General features: G+C 34.0%; 6 protein-coding genes and 1 pseudogene across 7 annotated transcripts, besides 4 other annotated features; 4 read left to right on the top strand and 3 right to left on the bottom strand.

The window, feature by feature from the left end:
* Positions 1 to 5,268: part of a mobile genetic element that runs on past the window's edge.
* On the top strand, positions 1,595 to 2,113 carry TVAGG3_0307250 (uncharacterized protein; the record flags this gene model as incomplete). Its single annotated transcript, XM_051229715.1, has 1 exon — positions 1,595 to 2,113. The coding sequence occupies one exon, from the start codon at positions 1,595 to 1,597 to the stop codon at positions 2,111 to 2,113; it is 519 nt and encodes a 172-aa protein (XP_051099445.1).
* TVAGG3_0307240 (uncharacterized protein) lies at positions 3,013 to 3,543 on the top strand (the record flags this gene model as incomplete). Its single annotated transcript, XM_051229714.1, has 1 exon — positions 3,013 to 3,543. A coding segment is annotated over one exon (531 nt), but the record flags the coding sequence as incomplete, so codon positions are not given.
* TVAGG3_0307230 (uncharacterized protein) lies at positions 4,761 to 5,087 on the top strand (the record flags this gene model as incomplete). The annotated part of the gene is made up of 1 exon (XM_051229713.1): positions 4,761 to 5,087. The coding sequence occupies one exon, from the start codon at positions 4,761 to 4,763 to the stop codon at positions 5,085 to 5,087; it is 327 nt and encodes a 108-aa protein (XP_051099443.1).
* Positions 5,088 to 5,268: a terminal%2Cinverted (terminal inverted repeat of Maverick-1A transposon ID:TVAGG3_0307220).
* A 69-nt stretch (positions 5,269 to 5,337) lies between these two features.
* Positions 5,338 to 13,476: part of a mobile genetic element that runs on past the window's edge.
* TVAGG3_0307210 (uncharacterized protein) lies at positions 5,502 to 5,822 on the bottom strand (the record flags this gene model as incomplete). Its single annotated transcript, XM_001291920.1, has 1 exon — positions 5,502 to 5,822. The coding sequence occupies one exon, from the start codon at positions 5,820 to 5,822 to the stop codon at positions 5,502 to 5,504; it is 321 nt and encodes a 106-aa protein (XP_001291921.1).
* Positions 5,823 to 5,987: a terminal%2Cinverted (terminal inverted repeat of Maverick transposon ID:TVAGG3_0307170).
* On the bottom strand, positions 5,988 to 6,266 carry TVAGG3_0307200 (uncharacterized protein; the record flags this gene model as incomplete). Its single annotated transcript, XM_051229712.1, has 1 exon — positions 5,988 to 6,266. One exon carries the CDS (start codon positions 6,264 to 6,266, stop codon positions 5,988 to 5,990), a length of 279 nt encoding a protein of 92 aa, XP_051099442.1.
* Positions 11,091 to 11,510, bottom strand: TVAGG3_0307190 (HNH endonuclease family; the record flags this gene model as incomplete). The annotated part of the gene is made up of 1 exon (XM_051229711.1): positions 11,091 to 11,510. The coding sequence occupies one exon, from the start codon at positions 11,508 to 11,510 to the stop codon at positions 11,091 to 11,093; it is 420 nt and encodes a 139-aa protein (XP_051099441.1).
* TVAGG3_0307180 lies at positions 12,411 to 13,440 on the top strand (annotated as a pseudogene). The gene has a single exon. A coding segment is annotated over exon 1 (1,030 nt).

Below are 13,476 nucleotides of genomic sequence, written 5' to 3'. Positions count from 1 at the left end.
ATATAAACGTTTAGCTCTGTCAGCTTCATACGCATATGCAGCAATACTCATATTTTAATGAGAATAAAATGTTGTTCTATTTGCAAAGTACAGACCCAAACGAATACGGGACAGTAAAGCTACAAACAAACTTAGGTCTTCAGAATGAAGCACTTGCTTTCAGAGTTGTTGACTTCAATACTATCGCTTCATTCGTTATAACAGATGAAACAGATTTCATGGAGCTTGAAATAGATGGAAAGAAGCACGAAATAAGATTTCACATAATGTAGAATATAAGATGGAAACATTAGCTGGAGTGTTAAATGCGCTCATAAATACTACAATAAACAAGGAGAACGAAGAAAACTTAATGAATGTTAAACTTATTGCAGGAGTTTTGAAGTTCAGTTATGCGAAGGAGTTTAAGATAACACGAATGAGTCATAGAGTTCAACTTCTTTTGGGAGCATACCATATGACATGTCCTTTGAAAAGTGTTGACAAAACGATTGAGATGAAATCTGTTCCATACGTATGTTATGGTAATTGTTTATACGTTGAGTCAAAAATAGCTAATGTCACAGGCATTTCAGGAGTTAATAGTAAAGGTTCAGTAGAATATAAATCCTTCTGTTATGCAGTCAATTCAATGTTTCATTCCAAACGTTCCTGTCATAGTAACTCATTTAGGTAAATGGGTTCGCATTAGTCCTCATAATTTGAAAGACATGCAATTCAGACTTGTTGACTTTCAAGGAGAGCCTGTAGAACTGAAGGCACCAGTGCGAATGACTGTTGAAGTTGACTTTTTAGAAAATATTAAATGCAACAGCTTACAAGAGAACTCAGAGCTAAAAATATAAAGTATGAATGTTATGTATTAGGTCATGAACTTTGGTTATTGCTGTTTGATGAAACAAATGAATTAGTTATGTCAGTCAAGAGAACAGAAAAAGGCGTCAAAGGCGCCGAGCGCAAAGCGCTATATTGTGTTAGTGAAAACTGCACCAAGTCAATAAGATTAGGTTTGCATTATGAAGATGAGTTCGATACTGTTGAAGAAGTTTTGGATAGATATTACAAATTGCTTTAATTTACTAAAACATATTTCAAACAAAGCTTATATTCTGTTGAAAGTTTTGTATACTCGTTCGAATATTTATACTTAAACTCAACTCCTGTAGTTCCTGGTATTTCAATGATGCGGATGTTACCTATTTTCATGAATATTGGTGTTTGACCACAGCATTCGATTTCAGGGTCGAGATAGTCAATGACACATTGCTTTCCTGTTATTCGTGATATAACATTTTCAAGGTCCTCCTTTGTTAGAATTATTTGGTTCTTGCTTATAAGATTTATCAAAAGCTTCTTATCGTCTTTGAGTAAAATTGTTTGGTATAACTGAAGAAGGTAATGGTCTACGTTATCTGAAGGATTTGTTTGAACATTTGTGTAAGGGTTGTCGTTGGCTTCTCTTGAAAGAATTTGGTCCAGTGGTGGATACTCTAACTTAACATCTGATGTAGCGTTAGCGTTTGAAGCTGAGTTTAAATTCACGGATTTCAGTTCTGGTTCTTTTTCTTTCAAACACTCTGAACTATAGTTCTTTATGACAATATTGTTTGTCGTTCGTGAGTCAACATTTGATGTTGGTTCAATTGGAACATTAACGGCACCAGCTAAGATGGATTTGCTTCTCATTTCATATAGAATAAAAACCTTTTATATGTATGAAATGAACAATATACTCGACAAGGGTTTGAATGTAAAGCTAACGAATGAAAATATTGTTGAATTCACTGAGACAGGAGCTGTGTATAAAGATGTAGAACTACTGAACAAAAGAGCAAAGGGAAGAAGCAGGAACATGAACAAAGGGTGGAAGCCTATAAAAATTTATGTCAATGATGGCTCAGGAGGTTCAAACATAAAGTATGCAGAAAGTTATAGAGTTTATGCTCTCAAGGGAGAGAAGCCTTCATTTAAGAACAGCTATTCTAACGCATATCCTCAAAAGCTAACGGATGGAGAAGTGGATGATATGAATGACAGCAAAAATATTAACAGAAATGGCGACAGAGATGCATGGAATTTGTTTACCATCAGTCAATTGAAGGTTAAACTTTAAAACAATGTTGGTCGTTCCCATGGAATATTTTTGACTTTAATGGTATTAGTCATGATATGAATCTCAAGGTATGAACGAGGAGAGATGAGAGACTTATATGCTTCCCAAATTTCTTCAAAAGGTAATGTTATACTGACTGTTTCCAAATGAGTTCAATATCATAACGTGAGAAACCTTGAAAGATAACGAAGTCAGTTATGAGACGTTTTATGTTTAAAGCTAAAAACCTCCATGTTTGCATAAGTATTGCTACAGTTAAGTGGTAATGTCTGACTTTAGTAATGATGTTAGCTAATGGTGAGTCAGGCTTTGACACTAAACCTTTTCCGGCGAAGTCGTCGCAAACGAGCAGAGTGTTTGAAGGATATTTTTTGAAGGGGTATTTTGAAAGTTTTGATAGAATGTAGTTTGTCAGTCGTTTCATATCGTAAACTCCTGAGTATTGACGTAAGTGGTGTTTGTCAATAATTCTTTCCATCTCTTCTGAAGTCTTTTGCATTCCTGACTGTATAAATTCAACGATGGCATAATATTTCCTCTTACGTCGAACGTAACGTTGAAGAAATTCAATGAGTTCACTGTCTGGAACTTTAACGACAGAGGCTTGAACTTTTGACATAAATGTTTTCGCTGTTGAGTCCATAGAGTCTGAAGTTGCTGATATAATGATTTGGTCATAATATGAGTCGTTTCCTAAACGCTCTGTTATGAGTATATGACGAATGAGGTTAAATGTCTTACCTGAACCCATCTTTCCACAATAGAAATAAACGCCATTTGAACAGAACTCATAGTCCTTACTGAAAGGAAGAATGAGAGAAGAGTTAAGTTTGTCTGTAGTTTCATTCATGTCTTCATCTACGTCATGTATTAAATGCTTCATTTTATCTCCATTAAAAATGCAAGTCAGAAATATTCAGAACATAGCACCGAGTCTAACTGACAAGAGTATAAAGATATACTATGAACACGTTATGATGAAACCTACCAAAATTCAAGAAAGTCAGTATACTTATGAATATCCAAGGCACTGGGTAGAGTATGTAGGAGGTGAGAAAGCTATTGAAATCAGACAGGTTCGAAGTATTCCAGCAGGAAGAACAATATTATTGAAGAACTTTAATGTTTTGAGGTATAATGATGAAACAAAGAAGCAAGATAGTTTTCCCATTGCTGTGTATGTGAACCTAGACACAGGAGATGACATGAAAGTTTTTAACACAAAGCTTCAAACGGTAGTGAGAGAACAACTGACTGCGGAAGGACATCCATTACCTTCAGAAGTTAGCATAGCATATAATTTTGAAACAAACTCAATAGATTTTAAAGTCGTCTCTGCAAAGAAGTCAGGTTTTACATTTAATGAAGCAGATGTATATTCGAATGAAAACTTCAAAGCTATTGCATGGTTAGATAATGACGATTGCTTTAAGAAAATATTTAAATTCAGTGACTCAACGATGTCAATAGATGACCTTCGTGGAATGTTACCATCGACGTTTACAGTTGAAGGTTCAGCAGGATTGCTTACAAGATTGTCAATTGGTGGTATTTGGTCTCGTGAGAACATTGTTATAAAATCCAGTATAAGTGAATTTGCTGAAGAATCTATATTATGTCTTTCAAACTATATGTATTCGCCGCCGAAGCATTATAGTATAACAAACTTTGTCAGTAAGTTTAACATAAGACTTGTCGAACCTTCTTCAATGAAAGATGTTGTGCTACCTAAAGACGGAAAGGATGGACTCATTATTGAAATGATTTTAATAGCATATTAAATGAGCTTGTTCTTGAAGGTCATTCATGATGAAATAACTGTTGTAGAAGATGTTAGCAATTGTTCAGACATTTTATTGAGAATAGATGATATAAGAAAGAAGTTTATGAATGAGAATGTTTATGTTTCATTGACTTTCTCCAGTAACGAGAACTTTTATGAGATAATATTGAAGAGAGATGATTTTAATATGGTGTAAATGGTAGCTTGGGCAGCTTTAGGCGCAATGGGAACAAAAGCATTAGCATTTGGAGCAAAAGCACTTGGAGCTTATGACGCAGTAAATAAAATGAGTGGAGGAAGGGTTTCGAAGACATTAGATGCAAATAAAGGGAAGATTGGAGGCTGGGTTGCAAAGAAGTTAAGATTAAATAAAATAGGGCTCATAAATAAAGCATCCAATTTGGTTGCGACTGAGTCAGAAAATGCTTTAGGAAAGGACGATGAGTTTGCAAAACACGCAAAAGACTTTAATGACCAGATGAAAGGTGAAACAATGCATTTAAATAGATTCGATGGAACTCTTCCTCCACCAGTAGTTCTTCCGTATGGTCCCTATGGAATGTATGGAAATCCTTACGAAAGACCATTTGACCCATTGACTGGTGGAAGTAACTGGTATCATTACGGTCGAAGAAGAAAGACAGTCAAGTTGGAGACAGATGTGAAGAAAGCAACTAAAAAGAAACCAAGGAAGAGAGTTATAAAGCAATGAATTCATGAGGTGAAAAAACAGGTGAAAAAAGAGGTGAAATCTCACCACTTCACCTAAATTTAAATGGATGTTTTCATACGTGTGAGGGTGGTGATATCATTAATTTTTAAGTTTATTTTTATATTTTACTGAAAATTTTTATTTGGATGTAAATGACGAAAACTATTGAGATAACAAACTACAACGGTCATGAGTTCAAGAATTTGTTCTTCGTTCCTCGTGAAAATACATTCTATCAGATACGAGGGAGAAAGGGTAAAGTTAGTTTGAGCGTTTATGAAGGAATGAAGAATGGAAAGTTTATACAAGCATACGATACAAACGGTAAACGTGTTTCATTAGCTTTGTCAAAACTTACTAACATTTATTTTGACAGTGACTTTGACTCTGACGATTGGAGCGACAGCAGCGATACTGAAGAATATGAACTATTGTGTGAAGCACAGCAATGGGAAGAGTTGCAATACTTTTGTAAGTGAGAACGTTTATTTTTACAGTAGTAAGGTGAAGTGGTTGGCGGCTTTATAAATATTTAAGGTTAAGTTGGTGTTGTCGTTTGTGTTGTAAAATTTACGTTAACGGTTTTGTAAAGTGTCAAATTCACAAGTATTGCGTACGGAGGAACGCAGTGCCTCAGTACACGAGATATGTATACTAACTAATACAAGTTGGAATGGAAAAAACCCCTCATTACAAGCGCGATAAGCTCAAAGATATACTCATACAGACAGTTAGTATACATATCAAGGGTACGGCGGCACTGCGCGCCTCCTTACCCATTATATGTGAATTTGACACTTTACAAAACCGTTAACGTATATTTTACAACACCAACCACTTCACCTCACTAATGTTTTCACAAACGACTTCACTACTGTAAAAAATAAACGTTCTCACTTACAAAAGTATTGCAACTCCTCCCATTGCTGTGCTTCACACAACAGTTCATATTCTTCTGACTCACTTTCTTCTTCATATAGGTCAAAATCACTGTCAAAATAAATGTTAGTAAGTTTTGACAAAGCTAATGAAACACGCTTACCGTTTGTATCGTATGCTTGTATAAACTTTCCATTATGCTTGTAGTCGTAAACGCTCAAACTAACTTTACCCTTTCTCCCTCGTATCTGATAGAATGTATTTTCACGAGGAACGAAGAACAAATTCTTGAACTCATGACCGTTGTAGTTTGTTATCTCAATAGTTTTCGTCATTAATATAAAAATAAAATAAAAAATAAACTTAAAAATAAACTTAAAAATAAATGATATCACCACCCTCACACGTATGAAAACATAGCACAAAAATAATGTTTATGTTAGAATGTTAGATCTAACACGTTTTCTAACCTCTTTTTTCACCCTGTTGAATTCATTGCTTTATAACTCTCTTCCTTTCTCCAACTCTTCTAACTTCTTCTTAAGTTCAGCAATGTTGTCCTCATGAAGTTTAATCTTTCTCAAAATTCCTTCTTTATCTAATGGTTGCTTTATCTTTCTAAACTGAACTCTACCATCCTTCATAGTATGAATGTAAAAACCTTCTGGAATAGTTCCTGATTTAATGTATTCTACCAAAAACTTTTGTTTCATTGCTTCAGTGACTTTATTTGTCATTTCAATCAAAGGTGAAGCTAGCACAGCGATAATGGATTTCATGACTTTTTAGTATTTCATGCAATCTTAACAGATAGCCTTATAAGTACTTCCAGTGTCCCTAGCTGTCCCTCCTTTTTATATAACTCCATGACATTTATAATCTCGCGAAACTTAACAGGTAGCATAACAGATTAAAATCAGATGAGGTTTTGAACCAAAATTTCTAAGCAACGTTGTCAAGGATTTTGAGGAACTAGGGACAGAGTGTGGCAAAGTCCAAGATTTAATTTATCTTCATCTGTTTCATCAGCTATCTCATCTAATATGCCAATATTTTATTCATAACTCGTGGCAAACTCACTAACTTTCATTATGTTCATCTGCATGCTTCATCTGATAGAAAGTATGACTTTCATTAACTCTGTGAGATAATGAAAACTACTAGGGACAGAGACCATGGCAAAGTTTATGATTTTCATTATTTCCGGAACTTAATGAAAACTACTAGGGACAGAGACCATGGCAAAGTTCATGATTTTCATTATTTCCGGAACTTAATGAAAACTACTAGGGACAAGAGAGATGATAATCATGACAAACATTTACGAAGAAAGTTTTGACAAAACATTTACGTTCATGTTTGACAAAACTATCGCTCATTACGATGAAGAAATCATGAACAAATCATTTACGCTCATTACGATGAAGAAGTCTTGACAAAACATATACGCTCATGTTTGACAAAACATATACGCTCATTACGATGAAGAAGTCATGACAAAACATTTACGAAGAAATCATGACAAAACATTTACGTTCATGTTTGACAAAACATATACGCTCATTACGATGAAGAAATCATGACAAATCATTTACGCTCATTACGATGAAGAAGTCTTGACAAAACATATACGCTCAGTTTGACAACATATACGCTCATTACGATGAAGAAGTCATGACAAAACATATACGAAGAAATCATGACAAAACATTTACGATGAAGAAATCATGACAAAACATTTACGCTCATGTTTGACAAAACATTTACGATGAAGAAATCATGACAAAACATTTACGCTCATGTTTGACAAAACATATACGATGAAGTTTTGACAAAACATGTACGATGAAATCATGACAAAACATTTACGCTCATTACGATGAAGAAATCATGAAAATTCAATGAGGTGAGAAAAGAGGTGAGAAAAGAGGTGAGATCTCACCACTTCACCTAAACATTATTTTTGGATCATTTACACTCATTACGATGAAGAAATCATGAAAATTCAATGAGGTGAGAAAAGAGGTGAGAAAAGAGGTGAGATCTCACCTCTTCACCTAAACATTATTTTTGGATCATTTACACTCATTACGATGAAGAAGTCATGACAAAACATATACGAAGAAATCATGACAAAACATATACGATGAGGTCTTGACAAAACATATACGTAAACATTTATTTCCTGTGTTGTTGTCAAAATGTCATGTTGTCACACTTTTTCAGAGAAGTTAAATGACCTGGTAGCACATGGTGACGTAGTGACACCTTCAGTTCTTCAAAAATAATTCATAACTGCCTTCCTCCTGTGTTGTTGTCTAAATGTCATGTTGTCTCATTTTTTCAGAGAAGTTAAATGACCTGGTGACACATGGTGACGTAGTGACACCTTCAGTTCTTCAAAAATAATTCATAACTGCCTTCCTCCTGTGTTGTTGTCTAAATGTCATGTTGTCTCATTTTTTCAGAGAAGTTAAATTACCTGGTGACACATGGTGACGTAGTGACACCTTCAGTTCTTCAAAAATAATTCATAACTGCCTTCCTCCTGTGTTGTTGTCTAAATGTCATGTTGTCTCATTTTTTCAGAGAAGTTCATTAACGAGTGACACATGGTGACGTAGTGACACCTTCAGTTCTTCAAAAATAATTCATAACTGCCTTCCTCCTGTGTTGTTGTCTAAATGTCATGTTGTCTCATTTTTTCAGAGAAGTTCATTAACCGAGTGACACATGGTGACGTAGTGACACCTTCAGTTCTTCAAAAATAATTCATAACTGCCTTCCTCCTGTGTTGTTGTCAAACATGAACGTAAACATTATTTTTGGTTCATTTACACTCATTACGATGAAATCTTGACAAATCATTTACGATAAAATCATGACAAAACATTTACGATAAAATCACGACAAAACATATACGTTTAGTTTCGATGAAATCATCATGACAAAGCATATACGATGAAGTCATGACAAAACATTTACGATGAAATCATGACAAAACATATACGTTCATGTTTGACAAAACATATACGATGAAGTCTATGAACATAATAATATTTCAAACCAGGAGCCAAATTCTTGCGATTTTCATATGGAATCTCTTCTCTCGGTTTTTCGAGGGAAACAATCATATGAAAATCATTTACACTCATTACGATGAAGTCATGACAAAAACATATACGAAGAAGTTTTGACAAAACATATACGATGAAATCATGACAAAACATATACGAAGAAGTCATGACAAAACATATACGATGAAATCATGACAAAACATTTACGATGAAATCATGACAAAACATATACGATGAAGTCATGACAAAACATATACGATGAAATCATGACAAAACATATACGATGAAATCATGACAAAACATTTACGATGAAATCATGACAAAACATATACGATGAAGTCATGACAAAACATTTACGATGAAATCATGACAAAACATATACGATGAAATCATGACAAAACATATACGATGAAATCATGACAAAACATATACGATGAAATCATGACAAAACATTTACGATGAAATCATGACAAAACATTTACGATGAAATCATGACAAAACATATACGATGAAATCATGACAAAACATTTACGATGAAATCATGACAAAACATATACGATGAAGTCATGACAAAACATCTACGATGAAATCATGACAAAACATTTACGATGAAATCATGACAAAACATATACGATGAAATCATGACAAAACATATACGATGAAATCATGACAAAACATTTACGATGAAATCATGACAAAACATTTACGATGAAATCATGACAAAACATATACGATGAAATCATGACAAAACATTTACGATGAAATCATGACAAAACATATACGATGAAGTCATGACAAAACATCTACGATGAAATCATGACAAAACATATACGATGAAATCATGACAAAACATATACGATGAAATCATGACAAAACATATACGATGAAATCATGACAAAACATTTACGATGAAATCATGACAAAACATTTACGATGAAATCATGACAAAACATTTACGAAGAAGTTTATTTCCTGGACTGTTGTCTAAATGTCATGTTGTCAGTAATTTTAAGAGAAGTTAATTAACCTGGTAGCACATGGTAACATGGTAACAGTGAAAACATTAACGAAACATTATTTTTGCTGAATTCAACAACAAAATGAACGAGGTCAGGATGTATGCAAATACCTTTGAATTCATTCATAACGCCTTAGTAAGCTCATAAAATGCTTGTTTTTGCATTCTCTACTGTATCTTCGAGTTCTTCTTCATCTAACTTCTCATGAACTTTCTTGTCTATGGAGTCCATAATATCTTTGACATAAAATGCATACTTTACAGAGCACCATTCAACAACAAAATGAACGAGGTCAGGATGTATGCAAATACCTTTGAATTCATTCATAACGCCTTAGTAAACTCATAAAATGTTTGTTTTGAGGTCGAGCCACTTTTGGCTTGACCGTATTCTTTCAACCAAAACTCAAGAATTTTCCTGTGTGAATTTTGTATAAAAAGCAACCGTCTGAATTCAGGCGGTTGTTATATTCTTCACAAAACATTTACGCTCATTACGATGAAGAAGTCTTGACAAAACATGTACGATGAAGTCATGACAAAACATATACGAAGAAGTCTTGACAAAACATTTACGATGAAATCATGACAAAACATTTACGCTCATTACGATGAAGAAGTCATGACAAAACATATACGATTAAATCATGACAAAACATATACGATTAAATCATGACAAAACATATACGAAGAAGTCATGACAAAACATATACGATTAAATCATGACAAAACATATACGATTAAATCATGACAAAACATTTACGAAGAAGTCTTGACAAAACATATACGTTCATTACGAAGAAGTCATGACAAAACATATACAATTAAATCATGACAAAACATATACGATTAAATCATGACAAAACATATACGAAGAAGTCTTGACAAAACATATACGATGAGGTCATGACAAAACATTTACGCTCATTACGATGAAGAAGTCTTGACAAAACATGTACGATGAAGAAGTCATGAAAATTCATGAGGTGAGAAAAGAGGTGAGATCTCACCTCTTCACCTAAAATATATTTTTGGATCATTTACGCTCATTACGATGAAAAAGTCTTGACAAAACATTTACGATGAAATCATGACAAAACATTTACGATGAGGTCATGACAAAACATTTACGATGAGGTCATGACAAAACATTTATGTTATACAGTAATGTTAGTCATGAATGTTTGTCCTACGTGTTGGCGTTAGTGTTGAAAAATAATGTTTGTCCTACATGAAGCCGTACAAGCGTTTGAATTTGTTTATGCATAAGATTACTCTCTTGTTTTCTGTATCTATCATAGAAACAAAAGCAGCACCTGTTTTTGTAAAGTTTAATGAAGTTTTCGATAGTTAAGACCTGTATAATAATAGATGCGTCCTCATTCTCAACATAATAGTAGAACTCAAACGAATGCTTACCATAAGCTGTTATTTCAACAGCTTCGTCAGATATTTCATCAACGAACTCATAAACTATATCGCCATACTTGCTTTTATTTCTATTGTTTTCAGATTAAAACACCAACGAAGGTTTGAGATTCTGTTGTCCGTTCATCATGATTTATATGGTCTATTTCTTTCAAATTGTTTGGATTTTCAATCCACTGTTCTGCAATAATTCTATGCTTTAAATGTGTTTTGTTGTTTAAACTAAGCTCAATATAACCATGATTATTTAAGCATTCACTCTTAATATGTTTGTTTTTCTTTCGACGAATAGTAAAAGGATATGTCGTACAAATCTCATAATCTTCATGATTTCTCAATGTTTCCCATTGAGTTTGTTCCCCACTAACGTTCTCATTGACGTCCTCAATATCTTCTTCCTCACTGAACTCGTCAATATTTTCACTAGCTCCTTCTGTAATGTTTTCATCGGCATTGTCATTGACTTCTTCTGTAATGTTAGATGTTGTTGTTTCGCTCATTTCTTTCACTAATGTTAAAAGTTATGTTGTACGAATTTTGAACAGAATTTAGAGCAGTTATGAAACAATGAAGTACTTTTACGCTATTGAAAGGAACTATGAGAGTGAAGTACATGACAGCAATGACAAAAGGAACTAATATCAAACCTAATGAAATCGCTCACGAGGACATAGAGTTTAACAAGTACTTTGTGGAGTATCTTATAAGTGAAGAGTATGTAAGACCTTACTTCATGTTTGACAGCATGAATGAGGATGTTATTTCATGGTTAAAGAATATAAGCAATGTTTTCGGTAAGTACGTCATAGATGACAAAGGTCTTGTTGTATTTTATGAGACAGCAATACGAACCAGGAACTAATGGATATTATGCATTCAACAGCAAAGAAAGGATTTAGTACTATTGGCATGAATGAACATTGCAGGAATGACATATACAACCTATGCTCACAAAGCCTTACACAAAAGCAATACAAATGATAGAACATAAGTGTCTAAGGTCAGCAAATGAAATCATTACTGTCAGTGGTTATGAAAGAACTGTTAGCAAAAGATGAGTGGAAACAGCTATTCTATTAAGGAAGGACGTTGCTGAACTAGTTAAACCTGTTGCACAAACATTGTTTCAGATAAGACCAGCAATGACTAAGAACCCTTTGACCTTAGTCAATGAGACCATAGAGGTTGAAGATAATGACATGAAAGAACTAGGAATGAATGAGAGAAGTTGTGAAGGATGTTTGAGTCAAAACACATGGTTCTTCAGAGCTGTTAAGAAACTTAGTAAAGAACGACAAGAATATTTTATAGAGAAGTATTGCAAAGGACATGTAAATGAATTGCTTGAAATAGAACTTAGAGACACTTTCACACTAAAGGACTTGAGGAAAAATAAGTACATGAGTGAAGAAGGTATTGACATAGCTAGTGTTATAAATGACTTAAGAAGATGTGTTGTCGTTATTGACGGAGCACGTATGACATATCTAGTGAAAGATTATGATGGATACGAGACACAACAACACTTGTGTCAGTAGATAGCAAGGAATTCAATAAGCTCATGAAGAGTATTTATGTAGGACGTATTGAGGAGAAGGATGTGAACGCACTGATGATTTATGAAGCGGGTCAGAACAAGAACTATCTTATGAAGTCAGGCATGAGATTCTTTGACGAAAGAGATGACATTTACAGCTATTTCAGAGGATATGAGTATGAGGTACTGAATGAAGTAGATGAGAACGTTATTGAAGGATATTTGAAACATGTTCACGATGTCATATGTAATGAGGATGAAGAGCTTTATGAGTATGTTTTGAACTGGTTCGCCTACATCGTTCAAAATCCTTGTGGAAAGACTGAACAGTACTTTTGTTAATAGGAAAGCAAGGAACTGGTAAGAATGTACTTAGTAATGTTCTATGCGAGCTCATTAGCAAGTACGCCAACAATAATATAACGGCAATAGAGAATGTGGTTGGTAGATTCAATGCTGCTATTGAGAACATGAAGCTCATCGTATGCAATGAACTAAGCTCATGCGATACGTCTAAGGTCATGAACCACGACGCACTAAAGTCAATAGTAACAGAGACTCAGTTGGACTTAAATCAGAAGTGTCAGCCAGTAAGAAAGATAGAGAATGTTTGTAATATCATCATGATATCTAACAACTTCAACTCAGTAAAGATTGATAAAGACGACAGAAGGTTTGTTGTCATTGACGTAAGCAGCAGATACAAAGGAAATTACGAATATTTCTCAAATCTCATTGAAAGCTTTAATGAAGAGTTTTATTCAAACTTACTGACGTACTTCATGAAGAAAGATTTAAGTGAATTTGATGTAAGGAAGATACCATTCACCAGGGCTAAACAAGAACTCATCGAAATGAACAAAACACCTTACCAAATGTTTTACGAGGAGTTCTATGAAAAGTTTGTATCCGGATGGAATTGTACAGAG

The sequence above is a fragment of the Trichomonas vaginalis genome, chromosome V (genome assembly GCF_026262505.1).
Source record: "Trichomonas vaginalis G3 chromosome V, whole genome shotgun sequence".
NCBI lineage: Eukaryota > Parabasalia > Trichomonadida > Trichomonadidae > Trichomonas > Trichomonas vaginalis.
Note: the sequence above shows the minus strand (reverse complement) of the source record. Positions and strands in the feature narration are given on the sequence as shown.